Raw genomic sequence first — 23,735 nt, forward strand, 5'->3', positions numbered from 1 at the left:
AGCATTCAAATAATTTGCTTTAAATGCATCAATAAAATATCAACGGATTATTTTACAACATGCATATCTTTAAAACAAGCAAGCAGCCCACAAAAACTACAGGAGAGTGTCAAAACTTTGCCTTAGTTTCAGCGATCACACTCCTGGCATGTGAACGGTCACACTTGCACACACACACACACACACAAATGAGGGCCCATGACACAAGTGTCAAATCAGAGTGTGTCCCTGCCCCTTTTTAAATATGGGTAACCGTGAAGGGGAACAAACCCTCCTCAACACACGCCACTAATTTTCACAAGAATGAAATACAAAACTAATCAATCTAACCTAAAATATCAACAAATCCAACACTGCACAGCATGTGCAATCTAGAAACTTTTTTACAAAAATGTTTTGACAAAAAAAAAAAAAGTATCTGCATAACTGTAAATCGCCTTCAACTAAAAACATAAATGTACAACATAAAATAGCATTTAACAAAAGCCTCATATTAAAATCCTGAGCTTGTAAACTGCAACTGACAAGAGAAGCTTCAAACATCAACTTGTAATCGCATCACAGTGTTTACACGTCTCCTAACCAACCAGCATGATAGAAACTAATACAAACAGCATGCAGAGAACTCAAGCTCTCTTCCTTTTCCCCTGGACGTACTGCATTGTAAAACTTTTCTACGGCAACAGAAACAGCTCTTTCACTGAAAAATTACAGAATCAATCATATTGACAAACCTGACAAACTCCATTTGGCTGGCAGGGTAAACAGAGAGAAGCTGGGCCGTTTGGAGGATCGCAGAAGATGAGAAGACACGAGTCGCGGAGCGGGAGAGAGAGCGAGAGGCAGAGAGAGAGAGAGAGCGAGAGGCGTTTACAGCGAGCATGTGTGCGTGCTGCCGCGTCTCGAGCCTTTTTCCCGGGGATATGGACAGATTGCACGCGCGAGGTTGCTCCCTAGCTGACAAGATACAAAACTATCCAATCAACCACGCCCTTTCTCCACCAATCACAAGCAGCTCTCTAAACATAATCAATTCAAATGGGGACACAAGCAGCGGCAGGGGCCGCCGCAGGCCGTGTGTGTGTGTGTGTGTGTGTGTCTGTTTGGGGTGGGAGGGGGGCAGGTGAAGCCATGCCTTTGTGTGGGACCCTATTAAAAAAAAGGAGAGAGAGGGAGAGAGAGAGAACAAAAAGGACCTAAACAAAACAAAAAGAAAAAAAAGCAGCACAGTTGATGGCTGTTAACCCTTTGACCCTGGTAAAGGTTTTGTCCGTGCCGATGAAACAATGGAAGAGTGAAGAAAAGAAACCCTTTAATTAAACAACAGATAAGCAAACACTATCTGACAGAGAGAAAGAGTGGGAGAAAAACAAAGAGATTCTGCAAGTTGTAATTGTTCTTATAAAGTGGAAATGTTTATGGTAACACAAGCTTGGCCATTCACTTTAATTAGAAAAAAGGGAGGATTTAATGTTTCATTTTTATTTAAAAATGTAAATGATATAATGTAAAATATTAAATAAATAAAAAATAAAACATTTTTACATTAAATTTTTACAATAAATGTTACAGTCATTAAAAGAGTACCTTTTAAACTACTTGACCAGACACATACTTTAACTAAGGAAAAGGTTGTCGTTTCCATTCACAGACTGACTCTGTGTGGGTGCAATTCAGTCTCCCTCCAATCCAAATCCACTAATTTCCAACATAAAATAACACACACTGCAGCCCTACTTCTGCTGTGAACGGTTAGAACATAAGTGCTCAGCGCTAGCAAGTGATTAAAACATCACCACCTTTTTATTAAAAAAAAGGGGGAAAACACAGGAAAGTTGCTTCGCCCCCTACTGGAAAGCTTTATATTACACATTCAAAACCCAGAGCGACAAAGGGTAAACTTACTAAATTAGTCAATAGTTGACACAACAAGTAAAATTTAAACTGAAGGCTAATTTACAACATTAGCATTTCATAAAAAAAGAAAGAAAAAAGGCATTTCTCTGCATGCAAGAAAACTGTATATTTTAGCAAGATTTTGCATTACAATCATAATATATATCTTTTTTTGCTTATTGATTTTTTTAATGACTAAATAGATAAATAAATGAACACTATAACCTCATAAGAAAGTACTGTGGTGACATCACAAACTAATACCATGGTACTGCACTTTAACAAACAACAACACTAAATGATCATCATAATTAAGAACTCTCTCAAATTTAGGCAAGAGCAATTTTTTTAATATTTTGAATGACATTAATAAGACATTTAAAACATGAAATATTAAGATAATTGAAAAAATCAAAGGCATAATTGATTTCATTAAAAATAAAATAAAAATAAAATGGATTTTTACAAAAAAATTATACATAATTTAAAACAATTACTACTAAATAAATAAATCCACTAAATAAATTCTATTAAATTAAATTATATATATTATATTATATATAAATAAACACACACACACACACACAGATTTGTTTATTGCTAAATAAATAAATAAATTCAATTTTTAAAGTAGTAATACCTTTGTAAAGAAGTAAACTGGTATCACAAAGTAATACCATGGTCCTGTACTTTGACAAACAACAACATTAAATAATTATCATATTCTAATAGTGGAATTTATGTTGCATGTGTCCAAAAACATTGTAGTGTTTTGTAGTAGTTTTAAACATGTGAGGCTGTAGTAGTCCAAAAACATGCGAGGCTGTAAACAATTTCTGTAGACCATCAGATATGAGTTGTATTGATTACGGACTTAAAGAACCTAAGAATTAAAGCTCTATACCTTAGTGAATAATTAAATATTTTATTGGTTCCCTGACAAACACTCAGAAGTGTGCACACACACATAAGCATACTGCACACATTCTCAAGCAAGGGCAAAAAGGCAGGCAGCCGTGCAAGTATGCACACATAACACATGCAGCCGCTCATATGAACTAACACACACACACACTCCCACATTTGGCTGTACCCCCTCTCCTATGCCATCTCCCCTGGGCAGAATGTCGGCATATTCTCAATAAAACACCTTCTTAGCAGTAATAGGCCACTGTTCTCATTTCACTGCTCCCAAAGGGCTCATGATAAATTTAGCAGACATACAGTTCAAGCCTCCTCCTCTTGTCTCTCTCTCGCTCTCTCCCCATCTATCTGTGCTGTGTTCGGGCCTGTACGCCATAATTACCCATACTCTTTCTATCCAAGCCGTCTAATAGATCTTGCTGTTTATTCACTCCATCACTTTGTGAGTCACAGAACCAACACTATTCATTTATGTCTTGTTACAGATAATTGGAAAGCACAGGTTGACTCCTTCGCAAGACTGACACACAAACAATAACGCACTCCATCTCAGATCAGTTCCGCGGTTCCCTGTATGACTGTCAGGGTGACACAGGGCCAAGGGGAAACTGATCCCAGATAAGCGTTTGCTGGTAACCTGCTTGAGTTTAGCATTTAAACCGCACAGTCATATGAATCCTCTCGTGAAGAGTCATCCCAAAACCACTACAGATGTGATGGGTTCTAATACTATTACTATGACGGAGATATCTTTGCTCTTTTAGACCTTTGCGTGGGTCTAAATAAGCTCATTCGTTACTCTGTCCTGTGATTTGACAATCTGTTGTTTACTAAAACAGGTTTTAGCAGAACAGGTGTGATGTTAACAGAAAACAGCTGGTGCATTGGGCAACAACCTTCCTTTTGAAAGACCCATCACACACGCGCATGCACACATCTTGAATGTCACGTCTATTAATGAATGAGCAGAGACCAAACAGTCATCTCTGACCTCTGACTATCATGACGCCAGCAGTTTCAGTACAGTATGGTGTGCGGTGATGATATTTGGCGCAAGTATTTGAGGGAACAGACAATCACTACAGACGCCGCAAACTATACTCACATTTAGCAAAAGGCATGAGTCTGCTAAATATCGAGCAGTTCTTATTTGATTGATCGCGCACTGATACGCGAAAAGTGTGCCTTTGCTATCTGTGCTTCGCTGTGGCTTTGCCTTCAGTCAAAACATGAGCTTTTGTTGGTTATGTTCGACATAAATGAAGTGGGTGGGGGAATGTTGTTTTCTTTATGTGCTATTGTGATTGATTCAGAGTGTGTGCTTTTTGAGTCAGACACTATTTTTGGAGGCGTCATCAAAACATTTCGATCAGAGGAAATAAATTTTTTTTTTTAAACGAATGACCATATTTGAGCATTGAAAAAAATCGTCTTATACAAGACTTTTTTTTTTTGCATCTTTAATTTTGTATATTAATATGCATATTAACTGGTATATTAATATATTTTTATTACAATAACACAATATACTATAAATATATGTATTTTAAAAAAAGTCTCAAAAATAGTAAAGAGAGTGATGTTGTTAAATATCATTACAATATAAAATAACTGTTTTCTATTTTAATATATTTTAAAATGTAATTTTTTTCACACATGGTAAAGCTGAATATTTCAGCATCATTACTCCAGTCTTCAGTGTCACATGATCCTTCAGAAATCATACTAATATGCTGATTTGGTGCTCAAGAAATATTTAATCATTGTTGAAAACTGTTCTGTTGCACAATATTTTTGTGGATTTTTTTTTTTTGTTTTAGTTTTTTTTCAAGGATTCTTTGATAAATAGAAAGTTTAAGTGCAGCATTAATATTCTATATATATTTATGAAAAGTTCATTTGAAAAAACAACTGTGTGTGTGTGTCTGTGTTTATACATACATATATCTGCACTGAACAAAATTATAAACGCAACACTTTTGTTTTTGCCCCCATTTTTCATGAGCTGAACTCATGGATTTAAGACTTTTTCTATGTACACAAAAGGCCTATTTCTCACAAATATTGTTCACAAATCTGTCTAAATCTGTGTTAGTGAGCACTTCTCCTTTGCCGAGATAATCCATCCACCTCACAGGTGTGGCATATCAAGATGATGATTAGACAGCACGATTATTGCACAGGTGTGCCTTAGGCTGACCACAATAACAGGCCACTCTAAAATATACAGTTTTATCACACAGCACATTTCTTTGCCATAAGCCGTCTTCCAAAGGTGTTTCAGAGAATTTGGCAGTACATCCAACCGGCCTCACAACCGCAGACCACGTGTAACCACACCAGCACCAGGACCTCCACATCCAGCATCTTCACCTCCAAGATCATCTGAGACCAGCCACCCGGACAGCTGCTGCAACAATCGGTTTGCATAACCAAAGAATTTCTGCATTTTATTGATGGTATTTTGAATGCACAGAGATACCGTGACGAGATCCTGAGGCCCATTGTTGTGCCATTCATCCACGACCATCACCTCATGTTGCAGCATGATAATGCACGGCCCCATGTTGCAAGGATCTGTACACAATTCCTGGAAGCTGAAAACATCCCAGTTCTTGCATGGCCAGCATACTCACCGGACATGTCACCCATTGAGCATGTGTGGGATGCTCTGGATCGGCGTATACGACAGCGTGTTCTAGTTCCTGCCAATATCCAGCAACGAAGAAGAGTGGACAACCTGATCAACTCTATGCGAAGGAGATGTGTTGCACTACGTGAGGCAAATGGTGGTCACACCAGATACTGACTGGAGAAAAAAAGGGAACTGCAAATGATCCCAAGCATACAGCCTCATCTGTAAAGCATGGTGGAGTTGTTGTCATGGCATGGGCATGCATGGCTGCCTCTGGAACAGGCCCTCTCAACTTTACTGATGACGTAATGTATGATGACAGTAGCAGAATGAATTTGGAAGGGTACAAAACCATCTTGCCCACCAATATTCAAGAAAATGCCACCAGATTCATTGGGAAGTGCTTCATATTGCATCAGGACAATGACCCAAAACACCCTGCCAGTTCAGTCAAGGAATTTATAAGGGCAAAGAAATGGAAAGTCTTAGATTGCCCAAGTCAATCTCCAGATTTAAATCTGATTGAACATGAATTTCACCAGCTGGAGAAGAGAGTAAAGGCAGAAACTCTCCAAAACAAGCAACAATTGGAATTTGCTGCATTAAAGGCTGGGAAAAGTATTTCAAAGGATGAGACCAAGAGTCTGGTGATATCTATGGTCACAGACTCACTGCTGTGATTGTGCGCAAGGGATCTGCAACTAAATAATAGATTTTAATCTTTTTTTATCTGCCTTATGTTCAACTGTCCCAATACTTATGCTCACATCAATGAGTGGGATGAACTCTAAAAGTGCTGTTCTTTTTATTTGGTAAAACATGTATTGTACATGTACATGTACATGTGTTGAAACAGCTAATAACAATCTATCTATCTATCTATCTATCTATCTATCTATCTATCTATCTATCTATCTATCTATCTATCTATCTATCTATCTATCTATCTATCTATCTATCTATCTATCTATCTATCTATAATACACACACATTCATATATATATATATATATATATATATATATATATATATATATATATATATATATATAAAATTGAAAAACTTTAAATGTATTTTAAAATAAAAGTGAATCTTAAATAACACATCACAAATAAAATATTAAGGCCAGGAATCCATAGTAATATATTAAATATAATATAAAACTAAATTGCTTTGTTATGGTTATTTCTTATAAAATTAAAGAAATAACTATAACAAAAACAATTGCATCACATACAAAAAATGTACTGGCTTGTGATCAATGCAAGTGAACATCTTTTCTTTTACCAAACTCAGTCGACCTTTATAAACAAAACAGCACTAGGCCACAGCAGGGTATTTTAACATCTGTAATAAATATAAACCAACACCATGTGTGCTTTGTCTGCCTTTAATGACAATTTTAATACATTAGCTCATACAGAAAAATTAAAAAAAGAGAGTGAGAGAGAAAGAGCTGAACTACTCAAAGCAGCTAAACATACACACACTGATCACAGTAGCCCATATTCCCCTGTCCCAAGCATCTCATGCTAACCGCTGACAACTGTCAGTTCTCCAGTGAACCCACAGGCCGTCAGATGTGGCTTCACACAAGAGACGGGGGGACGAAACATGACTGAAGTGAAAAGGTCTCAAAAATGGCACTGTAGCTTTAAGGGTCGGCGCTCGGCATTGATGCGACAGCAATCTGATGGTTGGATGTTACTCACTGGCTGGGCCAGACGGTCTGGAAAAAAGCGTGATGACCTCATCGTGACAGCATCATCCAAACCTGTTTCTCATCTACACATTACACATAATGCATTCTTACAATATGACTAGAAAAAACTAATGGCTGAAGAGAACAGGAATGATACGTGGACACAGCCACAGATGGAGGAATGAGAAACACGCAGACGGTTTCTCATTAAAAAAAAAAAATGGTGAAAGCGATTATGAACATATGATCATATATTTAAAGGAACTTAAACAAAAGATGATTCTGTCATCATTTAATCACCCTCAGGCTGCCAAACCCATTTGACTTTCTTCTGAGAGACACAAAAAGTAAATTTTTGAAGAATATTTTGTCTGTTATTTTCTATATAGTGAAAGTTAATATGAACTGGGGCTGTCAAATGACAAAAAAAGCATATGACTTCTGAAGCACATGCTTCTGAAACCATGCAATATGTTTGTGTGAAGAACAGAATGAAATTTAAGTTGTTATTGACTAAAAACCTTGACATCTGCCCTAGCTCTCATTGGCGTGTCCACAAGTTTTTCTTGAGAGAAGTTGCAAAATCCAATTTGTGAATTAATCTTTTTTTTGCGTCAATGAATCAGTTGATTTATTTTAATTAGGAAGAAATGCTGTAAAGTTATGTAAAATAAACTATATCAAGTTCACAAAAACTCATCTGAATTATTTGTTCATGAATCATACCAATCAGGATCTCAAATGATCTGGTTAAAAATGATCAGTGAACATTTATAAAAAAAAAATTCTGTGTCTTTATGGTTCTTTTGTATCTTTTTTGAAGCTTGAAAGCTTCATTTTGCATTTATTCATGCATTATTTAAAATGTAATATGAAAATTTAATTTAATATGAACGCATGCGCTGATTTGTGACTGCGTGTTTTGAGGTTGAGCTCCATCAAATTGATTCTTTATCGTCTATTTTCTATCTTAAAAACAATTTTATACACTATAATTTTCATTTCTATAACGTGTGAATATATCCCCTATAGCATTCTAAAACAAAACCTGATCTTAGTGCTGCGTTGGACACTATAGACCATGACATACTCATAGATCGATTACAAAACTATACTGGTATTCAAGGGCAGGCTTTAAGATGGTTTAGATCCTACATGTCCGATCGCTACCACTTTGTTCATTTAAATGGGGAGTCATCTCAATTATCACCAGTAAAGTATGGAGTACCACAAGGATCTGTCCTAGGTCCTCTGCTATGTTCAATATACATGTTGCCCCTTGGTAATATTATTAGAAAATACAGGATTAGTTTTCATTGTTATGCTGATGATACTCAACTATATATCTCAACAAGACCAGATGAAACTCCTAAACTATCTAAGCTAATAGATTGTGTACAAATTATAAAAGATTGGATGACCAATAATTTCCCCCTATTAAATTCAGATAAGACAGAAATATTACTTATTGGACCAAAAAACAGTACACAAAATATCTTGGATTACAATTTGCAACTAGACGGATGCACTGTCACGTCCTCTAAAGTAAAAAATCTGGGTGTTATATTAGACAGCAACTTGTCCTTTGAAAATCATATTTCCCATGTTACAAAACAGCATTCTTCCATCTTAGAAACATTGCCAAGCTTCGAAACATGCTACCTGTTTCTGATGCAGAAAAGCTAGTTCATGCATTCATGACCTCTAGACTGGACTATTGTAATGCACTGCTAGGTGTTGGTTGTCCTGCATCTTCAATAAACAAGCTACAGATAGCCCAAAATGCAGCGGCTAGAGTTCTTACCAGGTCAAGAAAACATGATCATATTACCCCAATTTTACAGTCTCTGCACTGGCTACCTATTAAGTTTCGTATCATTTACAAAATATTATTACTTGCCTATAAGGCCCTAAATGGTTTACCTCCTGCGTACCTAACTTGTCTTCTACCACGCTATAATCCAACCCGCTCCCTAAGGTCGCAAAACTCTGTACTTTTGGTAGTACCTATGATGGCAAAGTCCACTAAAGGAGGTAGAGCTTTTTCACATTTGGCTCCCAAACTCTGGAATAGCCTTCCTAATAACGTTCGGTGTTCAGATACACTTTCTCTGTTTAAATCTAGATTAAAGACACATCTCTTTAGCCAAGCATTCACATAATGCATCTTATAATCTTGTACTGCAGTTATAGCTGATCAAATGTACATTATTATTATTCTTTAGCTTGGGTTGAACAAATAATTTTTGCTTAGATGGAACAGCAGCTACGCTAATTATGTCTCTATTTGTTTCTCTGTTTCTGCCACGGGATTAACATCCCATGGTAATTAGGAATTACAGACGCTTCAGTCTGGATCCAACCCTTAAATGATCTGAGATGACCGAACACCTGAGAAAAGATAAGATGCCAACCCCTCAGAGGACCTCAGAGGATGCCAATGCTCAGACAACATACAGAATTACCAAATTTTGCCATAAATTACATATATTAAGGTTCTGCAATATATAAATATATTTTGGAAACTTAATTTCCTGTAGAGCTGCTTTGCAATGATTTGTATCGTAAAAAGCGCTATACAAATAAACTTGAATAATATAAATTATAATAAACAAACATGTTAGTAACAGTAACAGAAAGACTGTCTTGCATTTGATCAAATGGGACAGTAAGAAACTTCTATTTCAAATAAATATTGTTCTTTTGAACTTTTTTATTCTTCAAAGAATCTTGGAAAAAGTAAAAAAATAAAAATAAAATTGTCATAAGAAGAAATGTTTCTTGAGCAACAAATCAGCATATTAGAATTATGTGACACTGAAGACTGCTGTAATGGCTGCTGAAAATTCAGCTTTGCATCACAGGAATAAATTAAATGTAAGAATATCTCAAAATAGAAAACAGTTATTTTAAATTGTAATAATATTACACAATAGTACTGTCTTTATTATATCATTGATCAAATAAATGCAGTCTTGGTGAGCATAAGAAACTTCTTTCAAAAATTCCTAAAGAGGAACCAGTGTGTCCCCGCCACACTGACATTATCAGAGTTGCCGGACTTCCGGTTTGGGATGGCCGCCAAACGAGACTGCAAACAGCCTCATTGTCACCTCCAGAACAGAGCAGGGGATGACAGAGAGTCCGTGGCTCACATTGGGCTGCTCGTCGCTGAGATGGGCTCTACGCTGTGCTGTGGTTGTCTATAAGAGAGGCTGGAAGCTCTGGCCGAGCTCCAGCGAGCCCCAGCACACCGCACCGCTAATGAGTTACAGATTGCTGCACTGTGGTATACATGTGTCAGGACAATACCATGGGTCTCCACCAAAAAAATGGTAATTCAAAAAAAGACTAGAGGAAAAAAAAAAACTGCAGAGAAGAAAGAGGGTATTAGTGAAGGAGAGCCAAGGCCTGACTTCTGCACTGTGTCATGTAGCACTCTATGAAGACAAGGAATTGCAGTCTGTCTGTGTGTGTGTGTGTGGGGAGGGGAAGGGGGGGTGCGGGCCCTTCATCGTTTGTTAAAGTGAGAGGACATTATCGCTTGACCTCCACTTGCCCTCCCTGCGACTGCATATGATCATGAAAGAAAAGCAAAGAGAAACAGAAGGATAAAGATTGTGCAAAACAGCTCCACTGATTACTTCCTGTGACATCATCAAAACACTGAAAAAACTGACATTTCTGACTATATTGAAGACTGAGAGAATGAGTTTCGTTCACCACAGAGGACACATAAAACACTTCTTTAGTTGCTGGCGTTTTAGTGTACGAGCGGAATCCTGTGATTAAGGTCAAACAATTACTTGCCAAAAGTGAGTAAAAAAAAATAAAAAATACAAACAGAAATAAATATTATTTCCCTTACACACTGAAAAAAATTATTCATTGAATTTACTAATTTTTTTAACGGTAAGTGGTTGAAATCAATTTATTTTAGCTACATTTAAATAAACAATTTCAGTTGACTAACTTTCAACATTTATTTTTTAAATGTAGCTAAAATAAATAGTTTGCAACCACTTGCCTTATTTTTTTTTATAATATTTGGGTGAATCTATCATCTGTCTGTCTGTCTGTCTATTGTTATTAATTTTATTAATAATTGTAATCATAAATAAATTAAACAAACAAATAAATATTTTAAAAAAATCAATTTTACATTTATTTTTTTAAATTTGCAAAGGTATCATGTTCCTCACATATTGGTGCATGCATGCATCTATCTATCTATCTATCTATCTATCTATGGAGATCAGTTACTCCCACATCTTTTGAATGAACATACATAATAATAAATAAATACATTATAAATAAATAACCGGCTGTAGTTACTGTAAAAAATATATATAATTAAAGTCATGTTTTAAATTCACAACAAGCACCTACGCAAAGAAGCTGAAGCTTCTCCATTGTTGAGTTTTTTTTGGTACAGCAACAAACTCCTCCAGATGATTCGCACATGTTTGGAAGACACCGGTTCGTTTCCATCAAAAATAAGCGAATAGACCAGCTGATCTCAACAAGCATCAACACAGTCTAAGGAAACAAACAACCTCTCTTTTCAGGCTGCCTATTGACACCACGTTTGTTTTGCTATATCTTCTCAACAACTCAAGCGTGAACGGCAAAAGTTTACGCTCAAGCGGCCTTTAACAACAAAAGTTCACGAATGCATGAGGATAGGCATGACATTTACACTGTGCAATGATCAACTAAACCACAACATGTCTAGTAGGAGCATTACGCCAACGGGCCAAAATCATGTCAAAATAACATTGTCAACCCAGCTGCACGTCAAAGTAATCCTCCATAGGTGGCAGCTCCCTACCCATCATCCCTTGTGGCAACGCACAGTTAGCCACACCTGCTTTCACAGAATTGCCACAAATAATCCTCACTCTTTTTCTTCAATCTTCAATCTTCTTTATTTTCCCTCATTCGACGGAGAGGGTGGACTATCAAGGAAGGTCCGCAAGTGTTGTTCCTAATTACCTATTTCTCCACTCCTGATCCTGTGGCGGGCATAATTAGTTACCTGGGGCTGCAATCCAATTTGAAGTGATGACAAGAAAGCGATCCATGAAAAAGTAATAAGTTAAATCCAATTTCAGACTGCCTCTAATTAAATGCACATGGAACTAATGACTCAAGCCCTACCATTTCAGTGATAACCGTAATTAGCAAGGAGGGAGTTGCACTCTCTCGATATTCCTCTCTCTCTCGCTCTCGTTCTCTGCTGTAGGTGTAAAGTGGTAAAAGTGGCATGAACTCTTTTAATTACACGTGTCATTTTGTCGGTGATTTACTCATGGTTTCTTGACCAGCCGAGTGTGTTTAGCCTCTGTCACTACACCAGATGTTTATGGTATTCTATGTTGTGTGTCATATTAATAGAGATTTTTTCCCCCCATTTAATTAAAAAAAAAAAAACTTCTAGTATGACTAATGAAGAAATATCAGACATTAATGTCCGTTAATTGTCCAGCATCCAATGTGCTACTTATGTTAGAGACGCGTCCAGCAATTAGTAAAAGTTCCCATGAATTCACTACCGTACCTTGTGTTAACTTTAAACAGCCCAACAATTAACAATTAGCATGCTACAATTACACTTCTCTACTGACCAAAATAAATAATGTGCAAACACTTAAATCTTAAGTCTTAGGTGGACGGAGACTGAAATGCTGAATTGGTGATAAAACAGTCACAAATCAAATTAATACGCTCTAGAGTAAGGAAAGAAAATTGTCGTTGGCTTTTGGCACCTCGATACAGCACTAACACCTAATAGAGATCAGCATCTAATGATAGATAGATCAAACAAGACAGCAAAGAGCTATTGGGTGCTCAGATAATATAATGAGCTAAAGAGTTAGTGGATAGAATGAAGGAAAGAGAAAGTTCAGAATTACATACTACCACACTACATATATAGGGCCCTATTTTAACGATCGAAGCGCATGGCACAGGTGCATTTAGGGCATGTCCGAATCCACTTTTGCTAGTTTAACGACAAGAAAAACGGTCGGCGCGCTCAGCGCATGGTCTAAAAGGGTTGTCCCTATTCTCTTAAAGAGTAATGGGTGTGTTTTGGGCATAACGTGCAATAAACCAATCAGAGTCTCATCTCCCATTCCCTTTAAGAGCCAGCTGTGCTCACGCGATGGCGGATTCACTATTTGCACAGCGGAATTTGCAAGTGCAAAGACTGAACGCATCTCCAGAAAGGAAAGGAAAGGAAACGGAGCTGCTCGTGCGCGAGCAAATAGGTAGGCTAATTCTGATACATGCAATGAATATCCATTATGACATGTAGACATTTTTATATTTATGTAGCCTACACATTAACAATCTTTTTTGTAATCCTTTCATTTTTAATCTTTGGCATGTTTGTGTGCTGCTGTGTGTCCCTGTGTGTGTAATAAGCAAAGTGTACGTGCATTGTGGACCCGCTTATAGGCGCATATTACTAACGCGCTCTTTAAATAACAAAAAAATACTGCGTCATTGACTTTAGACCAGGTTTTAGTTGGTCAATGGTGCGGTCTACTTCAGTTGCCTCAAAATAGCAACGTGCCAATGATGTGCCTGAACACACCTTGTTTTCAGACCAGCACACCCATGGGCGCACAAATGGGCGCAAATGCATTTGCTATTTAAACAACGTGGCGCAGGACGTGAAAATGATAACTGTGTCGGGCTGAAACTAGCAAAAAACACCTGCGCGACGCCTGGTGTCGTATCGTGCCGGGTGTATGATAGAGCCCACAGTGTGCACAGTAAGAGCATTTTCTACATGCAAGGCATGAGCAACTACATGTGACAATTTGGTCAGTAGGCTATAAAATAAAGCATAATACACTGGGTACTATATCCCACAATGCACTGTGCTCAACTTCACAAAGCACTACTGCACCAGGAAGAGACATAAAAGTGCTACTAATTTTATGTTATTTTTAATTGCGACACTCCTAGTGGTGTGGCTGTTCCCACAAAAAAGAAAAGTAAAATAACTGATTCATAACACAGCATACTATGGCTACATGTTTGAAATGTTTATTTCTGCATACTGATTCACATTTTTTTTAAACAAACAGTAGGCAGTACACAGTACAAAGTAGTATGCCGTATGCTAGGATTCCATTCTGAACACAGTCAAGATAGAAGAGAGCATGAGGGTGAAAGACAAAAACACACATGCTTTCTTTTCACTGGTTATGAGTGACAGGTTGGCCATGATCTCTGTATACATTAATAAATTTTAATTTTAATTTCGTCTTTGTGTGCTGAGGCTTGTCTGCTCTCGACGTACTAACAGTCTGGATAGTGGAATCTGCCGGCCGTTGTCCCCTCAGCCTGATGAGTGAAGCTGTTTAGCTTGATCCTTTTGGCTTTATCTCAATGCCAACAAATTCACACAGAACCTAAAGGTCACAAGCCGCATTTATTCCCTTGTAGCTTATTTCCAGTGATATCTACACAACCCAAGTTCTTTTACACTACATGACATGATACTGATATGACATTGTATGGCTGTACGATTGGGGGAGGGGGGGGGGGGGATCAAACTGCACTTTTTCTGTAAAACATTACGACTGCCATTTAAAATGTTAATATTTTTCAAGCTTCATGTTTGCTGTTCTTGTTCATAGGGTTGAACAACTTGGACAAGTTGTTGCGATTTTATATCAATATGACTAAAATAATAATAATAATAATGTTATTAATTTATTAATAATTTTATTGTTTAGTATTATTACTAAATAAAAATAAACTACAGTAATAAAATTTCTAAACTATTTGACTGTAAAAATTGAGTATTCAGTTACACAGTTGCACGCTTGGCTTTTGATTAATTGTGCAGCTCTATACCACAACACCTCATAAAAAGGAATTTACATTTGATGAAGAAAATCTGAGTGGTACTAGCTTGTGCAAAATGTGTGTCATGTTGCTAGGGTGTTACTATGTAATTGCAAGTTTGTTTTAGTTTAGCTATGTGGTGTTCTGTGTGAAATGAGCTAAATCCCTGTGATATTCAGGTCACTTTCCCACATTTTATCATTTGCCAGACTGAAAATTCCAAGTCCAAATGCTTAGAAAACTTTGGTCACATGCAACTCAACATGCCGTACAATTTGAGGTATCACTTATGTCTATTCATTAGCAAGTACCACTAAAAATACAGTCATTACGCGCACAAACTCACTCGCTCAATGCAGGGATGTGCGTTAATTAACAAATATGCCCTTGGTCCGCCATGAAACAAACAACTTCCACCTTACTCAAACAAAGATAAGGATCTGAGCGAGAATGATCTCAAATAAACGTAAATATTGCATCAGACACGGCTAGCTGCTCTCTTTTAAAGGGGCGCGGATGGGGAAATGAAAAGGGCCGGATTTGCTTTGCATCACAAAGGGTAGGCAAATAGAAAGCCCGGAGGCTGAGACAGGAGCCAGGGCTGCTCCAGGGCGCCCCCTTTAACTGCTGCTGACAGAATTAAGAGTGAAATCAGAGAGAAAGAGAGAGGACGCCATACTTACTGTACCTCTATTCAATAAGCTAATGTTGTTTACTCTTCACATTTGCACACACATTAGATATCCATGTGCTCATAATGTGCTAAAACTGACAGGATTTCATTGAGTGTGGTTTGTTAGATTACTGTGAGTGATGAAAGAACACTACACTAATGTGCTGCAAACTCTTCAGCCCTGCCTGCCTTAATTTCCTGTTTGTCAAGCTTTGACAGGTACATGTTGTACCACCAACCATCCGTATAAACGTAAACAAATAATATCTGATCACCCACATAAACATAAACACACACACACACACACGTTTGTTTTTGTGAAAAGTGGGGACATCCCATAGGTGTAATGGTTTTTATACTGTACAAACCGTATGTGCTATTGCTCTACACCTACCCTACACCTAAACTTAGCCCTCACAGGAGACTGTGCATTTCTACTTTCCCCCCAAAAACCTCACTCTGTATGATTTATAAGCGTTTTGAAAAGTGGGGACATGGGGCAATGTCCTGAAAAGTCACGTTCACCTTGTAATACCTGTGTCATTATACAAATTTATGTCCTCATTCGTCACAAAAAGGCACACACACACACACACACAAATATATGTAAGCACCAGTACTGTTCTAACAGGTAAGAAAAAAAAAATCAATCTCTTTATTATCTCAGTTGTTTCTCCTAGATTAAACGAGAAGCAAATGGAGATATCTGCATGTGTAAAGATCTTAAAGTTGGTATGAAACTGAAAATAAATCTATTTTCTAAATGCATCTAATTTTGAACAATTTATCCATGCATGTGTTTCAATTTTAATTTTTTTGGACCTTGTAATGTTTAATCAAAGATCTTCCTCCACTTTTGGGTGCAGCATCCACATCTCAAAATCCAACCAACAATCGAACAACCCACTCAACAATCGAAGTACCCACCCAACATTTTTTTCTTTTACCATAATCCGTTATACTCAGATATGACAACATGGAAGAAACCATTAGTCACTACTTCCATTTCATTGCAACTTTAATGTCTCAAACTGTGCTCAGATTATTTAGGACACCAACGATTTCAAAATGAACTCCAATATTTCCCCAAAAATCAAATCATCTGATCATTACAGATTACATTTGTTTTACAGGTCAATATATTGTGTCAATGGTTTTCTCATTTGCTTCTATTGTATTACTGAGACAGTTGAGATTATTTCTAAAACATTCTGCAAACTCCATATAGTGTCCTGAGCAATCCAAGAGCAACACTCGAGGAACACTTTACATGTGCACACATACCTGTGGTGCAGGTTGCTTGTCATTGTTTTTCGGGGACTTGTGGGCACTACTTTGCTGTTGCTGTTGGCGAAGGATCTGTCGTGCAACTTGTAAGGCCTGGGTGAGAAAAAAGACAGACAAAAACAATGTGAGAAAACAAAAGGTCATGAACAACAGTTTCAGTAGTGTTATGTTTTTGTGTTGGGGACTGACACTCCCTTGAGAACGGCTCTACTGCTTTTTGGCATCAAAGATGTGATCTAAATGATGCCATGTTGTTACAGCTGGGCTAAATACCGTTTTTCCTCCCTGCTTATTTTAAACAAATGCACAGCTTAATTTGGTCACATGCAAAGATTATTTGGCAAAACAAACAAGTAGGTGAAAAAAAGCTGATAGGAAGCAGTTATCAAAAACAGTTACCACAACAGTTTTTGTTTAACAGCTTAGAGTTACAGGGAACAGGGAAGACACAAGCTGTTGTTTAATCTTTCTGAATATGTTCAGAATATAATAATTAGCATACTGCATACTACTGTATTCTGCATACTTTCATTTGAAGAAAATAAACAGTTCACATTATGCATTAAACATCTGCTGCATGTTGCATGTTTAATTTAGCAAATGGGGTTTAGTTATCAGCTCTGAAAAATATATATATATTTTGTGTTGATATATAATACATAAAGTTGAATGCGCAAATATCAGTTGCCAAAAAGAAACCAATTTTAAAGAAAGATTAAAAAAAAATGTTTTCAGTAAACAATGTACCTGCTAAGGTAAAAATCAACTAGCTGCTAATAAATGTATTATCGGTATGTATAAATAATAAATTAAACATAATTGTATTAAATTATTTTATAATTTAATATCCTTTAAAATTAAATAATGTATTTAAAAAATATATTTTAATCCAAAATGAGTCAACAAAAGAGATCTTAAATTGTGGCTGATAATGCTTCTGGTTCATTTATCACATTGGAAAGAGAAGGCCATGAAAAGTGCATTGCATTGTGGGATACAGTATACTTTGTTGCCTACTGTATGTTTTGACAACTGTATTAGATGATCTGGCTATACTATCCATATTAAATATTTTCATAATACAGTGCATTTTCATACTATACAGAAATAGTAGTAGTGTGGTATGTGGAATGCAACCTCTCTCACTTTCTTTCTTGCTACGTTTATCTGTTTGTCTTCCTCCCCCTCCCTCCCCCGCTCATAAAGCAAATAAAAAGTTTATTAGCCTTCAAAATATCTGTCAAAGGACACGGCCCTCTGAGTGGAAAACAAAATATAGTGCAGTCACATGTTTACTGGCTGGACTACTCCCTCCCCCTCCCCCACCATAAATAATCAGACATGCCATCCAGAGCAAACAAAAGCAACAGCGGTGCTGGGGAAAAAAAGTTCTCCAGTTGAGCAAAAAAAGGCACCAATACCAAGAAAAGCAAGCAGCGTGTTACCATAGAACAGCAGGGGCAGACTCACACCTACACCAGAGAACCATCTGAGTAAATAACCCGCTTCATTCTTTCCACCCTCATCACACCACAAACTCCCACAATTCAACAAACAGTCGCAGGAACATCTAAAACCCTTGGGCTTCTCGGTGGGTGGAGTTCAGACTCTATTATCTGATATTAGTGACTTATTAGCAACCTGAAGTTATAAAGTGTTCGAGAAAGTGTGCAAAACACGTGGGTTGGCAATGAATGTGATGAATTTTACATCATTTCATGTAAAAAGAGAGCAAAAGGAGGTGGTTTTGAGAGATAGGATGGACCTGTATTAGAGAGTAAAGGGTTACTGTCTGGTACTGCTCTCCAAGGGCTCAATAAAGAAGCTGTGGAGATGAGAACTGAAGCGCTGGGCAAGAGAAGCCAGCTGTTTGTGTGTGTGTGTGACCTTCTCATGCACTGGAGTTGTGGGATGACATCATGAGGCAGGAATATAATAACAGGCTACAGAGGGGCCACTTCAGTGCCGTCTGACACTGGCCGTCATCATTATAGACAAACACACATAACACTACACTATATCACTGCACATTAAAACTTATAGCATACTATATATTCACCACAGAAGTAAAAGGTAATTTTCCTTGATGTTTTGACATATCCTGTAAAAATTATTTTCAGCAATCAGTATCTGATTTGTCTCATTTCCAAGTAAAAACAAACAAAAACGGCCGGTGGTGATGGCGCAGTGGATAAGACACATGCCTTTGGTGTGAGAGACCCGGGTTCGAATCCACTGTGAGACACCAATGTGTCCCTGAGCAAGACACTTAACCCCTAGTTGCTCCAGAGGCGTGCGACCTCTGACATATATAGCAGTTGTAAGTCGCTTTGGATAAACGCGTCAGCTAAATGAATAAATGTAAATGTAAAATAAATGTAAAAAGTATCTGAAGATCCGGTAACACTTTACAATAAGGTTTCATTTGTTAACATTAGTTAACTACATTAGTTAACATGAACTAACGATGAAAAATTATTCTACGGCATTTATCAATCTTAGTTCTATCATGATAAATTTCTGAAGATTTTAGCATAGTAATGGAAATGACAATTTTAATGTATTTGGTATTGGCAGAACAGATCTGCTCCGCTGCGGCTGCTGAATTGCTGCTGTTGTTGTAGATTATTCCTGCTGCTGCCAATACATACACTGATATGGTGCTGTGACTATTTAAGACATACCGCTGCTGCACAAACAGCATATATAATAACCTACAGCAGATCTATACAGGTGGAGCTGGGGATGGTGTAGGGTTTCAGAGTAACTCTGAATTCATAGTGCAAAATGCTCAAGTGAATGTTAACCAGCGATTTAAATGTAAAGCGGCAAGCTCATTGGCTTCGTATGCAACATGAACCAATCAGCTTGAACCAAGTTGTTTAATGCTGTGAATATCTTCAGTTTACATTAAGGATCCATCAGCCTGCACCATATAGAGTTTCATAACAGAACTTGGCATTTAATATTGATTTCAAAATTTACTAATACATTATTCAAGTCAAAAGCTGTATCTGTTATTATGTAATGGCTTATATTAACAATAAACAGTTACAGCTGGGCTAGATACCGTTTTTTCTCCCTGCTTATTTTAAACAAATGCACAGCTTAATTTGGTCACATGCAAAAATAATTTGGCATAACAAACAAGTAGGTGAAAAAAGAAAGCTGATAGGACACAGTTATCAAAAACAGTTACCACAAACAAAATGTTTTCGTTTAATAGCTTACAGTTACAGGGAACAGGGAGGACACAAGCTGTTGTTTAATCTTTCTGAATATGTTCAGAATATAATAATAGCATACTGCATACTACTGTATTCTGCATACTTTCATTTGAAGAAAATAAACAGTTCACATTATGCATTAAACATCTGCTGCATGTTACATGTTTAATTTAGCAAATGGGGTTTAGTTATCAGCTCTGAAAAATATATATATATATTTTGTGTTGGTAGATAATACATAAAGTTGAAAGGTCATGAAAAGTGCATTGCATTGTGGGATACAGTAACCGACACAGTATACTCTGTTGCATACTGTATGTTTTGACAACTGTATTAGATGATCTGGCTATACTATCCATATTAAATATTTTCATAATAAAGTGTGTATTCATACTATACAGAAATAGTAGTAGTGTGGTATGTGGAATGCAACCTCTCTCACTTTCTTTCTTGCTAAATTTATCCGTTTGTCTCTATACATTATACATTGTTCAAGTTAAAAGTTGTCTCTGTTATTATGTAATGGCCTAAGCTTATATGAAAAATAAACAGTTGTATTTGTTATTAACTAACATTAAAAAAAGATTAATAAATACTGTAGCAAATGTCATAATTGTTAATGTTAACTAATTGGACCTTATAGTAAAGCTTTAATGAAGATCCTTAAATCAGATAAATTTACTTGTGAAACAGTGTATAGAGAATACTGAACAGTGAACACTGTGAAATGTTATGGCATTTTCAGAGAATATAACCCTTCATTCACACCACTGGTGGCAAAACTTTAGTTTAGGGACCAATTCTCAGTATTAACTGGTTGCTTATTTGCATGCATATTACTAGCATATCGGCTGTTAATGTCTTATTCTGCAATAACAGTATGCTGAAGCTTTAAATAAGGTCTCTGATCATTTCAGTCTGAACAGTTTGTGCACCACATATCAAATTATTTTTGTTTTCCTGTCACAATGAACGCAGCCTTTGCAAAGATGCTACTATTGAAGGATGGGGCTGTTAAAAACTATATGTGACACAGAGCAAAGAATTTGGCACTGTTACTTATTTCTCATGCACAGGGCGTTTCATAAAGAATGCAGCAGCAAAAATAAATTAATAAATAAATCAAAACAGACTGTAAAATTGTAGATTAATTGTAGCAATAGAGAAAGCGTACTAAAAAAGCTAAAATATGATTTTATAAGTGAATCTCAGATAAAAACACAAGCAAACAATGCATAACATACCAGCGGCTCCTCTGCCCTCCAAGTTCTTCGTGATATAAATTCCAGTAATATCACAGGGGGAAAAAAACACTTCACTACCTATCAAAACTCTTCATCAAATAAATAAATGAGCGATATTTCCATGCAGACCTGAGGCCCGCTAAATATGACGGAGGTTTATTTAAAAGGGACAGTCCCTTAGTCACTCTCTCACCCAAAACCACCAGAGCCGCGCTCTCCCCCTCCCACACTGACCGGCCAGGCGCCCTCACGCAGCAGAAAATAAATACCCTATTTATAGGAGCCTAATTAATTATGCATGAGAATATGACACTAAAGTCTTCCAGTGCCATGAATGGACCGAAACTCTTCAATTTGGGTGACTGGCAGAAATGTGAAAAAACCCATTCAGTGCATGAACTTAAAAGAGAGGGACAGGTGGATATATCAAGTGAAATTTTGCACTCATGTAGTTTTTATTTTTCTATCAGAAATTCTTCCGAAAAGTTCAATATGAAAAACATTAAGTTGTCTAAATACTTAGATTTGTATAATTTTCTGTTTTAAAAAAAAGTTACAATATTCATACAATAAACAAATGATTTATAGTTTAAAATCATTTTATATTAATATTTAATCGATTGCTTATTATTATTATAAATGTACTATATGAATGCATTTTACTATGTATACACATTTACACTTTTATTTACATCAATATTATGCCCCTGTAGCTCGACATTGCACACATACTGATATAAAAGTCCTAAAAATCATGTAAATTGCAATGAATTTACATATTTTTACAAGTATATAAATTCACTGTGATTTATATAAATGCATTTCATAAATAAAATGTCTATAAAATGCTTAAATGCTTATTTTGTTAAATGTTTTCAAGCCATAATGCAAACCAGTGGAAACCAGATTCGAATCTTAGGCTCCTTCTCTGTTTGATCTCTTTTAATCAATTCTTTAAAAAAAAAATCTCATGCCAAGAAACCATGTGTATATTTTACTAATTTAGGCGTTTCCTCTCAGGTGCTCTTTCTCAGCATTTTGCAGAGTCCCATGTGACCAAAGATAAAAAGTTAAGAAATGAGTCAAACTTCGTTTAGAACCTGTAATACTTTGCTACGACTCACCCTCTCACTCTCGGATCTGGTGGTTATGCCAGACAGAACGCCAAACACGCTCCCTCAACCGTACGATAAAGATTACTGCATGAGCACATTGAGCATGTGCTTTGTTTACACAGAAACTTTTACGACACAAAAATACTTTGTTTGCTTTGAGCCAGTGCTGGAACAAGGATATTTGAGTCAACAGGATGTGATATTGAGACACTTCAAAATGAGGACACGAAGTACAAAGAGCTGCTTTCAGTTGTTAATTGCGTCAGAAAGGCTGTCAACAAACAAACCAGATGATCAATCAGGAGATACGGAGGTCTAAAAAAACCAACATTAGGCTACGCTAACCGCAAGACGGCTTCCTGTCGAGAACGCTTTCAGGAGAACATCATCTATATCAAACAAGACTTCACAAGTGCAGCTTAATAATAACGAATTTCTTGTTGTTAATGCAGCTAGCTAAAAGATACGTCTTCATCGAATATGTCGGAAAAAAGGCAATTAAGACAAAAGAGCAACGCAGGGATGATTCAAAGACTTTGTCAGGATCAAAACTAATGAGAAGAGAGAGGATGAACTTGGCACCGTTTCCGAGGTGAGCGCGGGCCCCGGGCAAAGGAATTATTTGTTGTTTAACAAGCTAGCGACTGGCGGAGGGTTAGCGTTGCGCTAAAGCGACCCATTGTGAGCTGTCACTGTGATGTTTACAAAGCGCCCGTCCCTACGCACACACATGCACAAACAGCCCCCTTGTGCTCCCCCTTTCCATGTCTTTGCCTGGAATTCATCTTCTTTTGATCTGGCATTCAAAGGTAGCGGGGGTTTGATAGACGCGCTAGGCTAAAAGCAGCTCCAGACACAAGCACGATAAACTGCCAGACGATGACAGGCCAGGCATCTGAAGGCGCATTTAAAGTGAGGAGAACAACGTGCTGTCTGGGCGCTACAATAGCGAATCAAGAGACGTATTAGGTGGAACTGATCGGATACAAAAACGGTTCAAAGACAGATAATGCTAACAGATGACTGAGCTGCTGAAGGAGCACAAACATGCCTCGCTATGGGCAACGCTTGATGCTAATCAGCCAAAATACATATTGATGATAGCAAATAGGACAGGAAAAAAATAAAAAATACGAAAGAAAACACGTTCATTAAAATCACTTAAT

At 37.0% G+C, this 23,735-nt stretch overlaps 1 protein-coding gene across 6 annotated transcripts in view; it reads right to left on the bottom strand.

The window, feature by feature from the left end:
- The window catches only part of LOC306845105 (forkhead box protein P1-B), a 179,730-nt gene that overhangs the window by 47,945 nt on the left and 108,050 nt on the right, over positions 1 to 23,735 (bottom strand). For 4 of the 6 annotated variants that reach the window (XM_079377683.1, XM_079377684.1, XM_079377685.1 and 1 more), the window contains one exon: positions 16,981 to 17,076. In XM_079377683.1, coding sequence (XP_079233809.1) covers positions 16,981 to 17,076 — 96 coding nt within the window. Of the gene's footprint in view, positions 1 to 734; positions 935 to 16,980; positions 17,077 to 21,454; positions 21,686 to 23,735 lie in introns of those variants that run through there. The other 2 variants (XM_079377688.1, XM_079377687.1) reach the window with 2 other exon arrangements.

The sequence above is a fragment of the Barbus barbus genome, assembly GCF_936440315.1.
Source record: "Barbus barbus genome assembly, chromosome: 25".
NCBI lineage: Eukaryota > Metazoa > Chordata > Actinopteri > Cypriniformes > Cyprinidae > Barbus > Barbus barbus.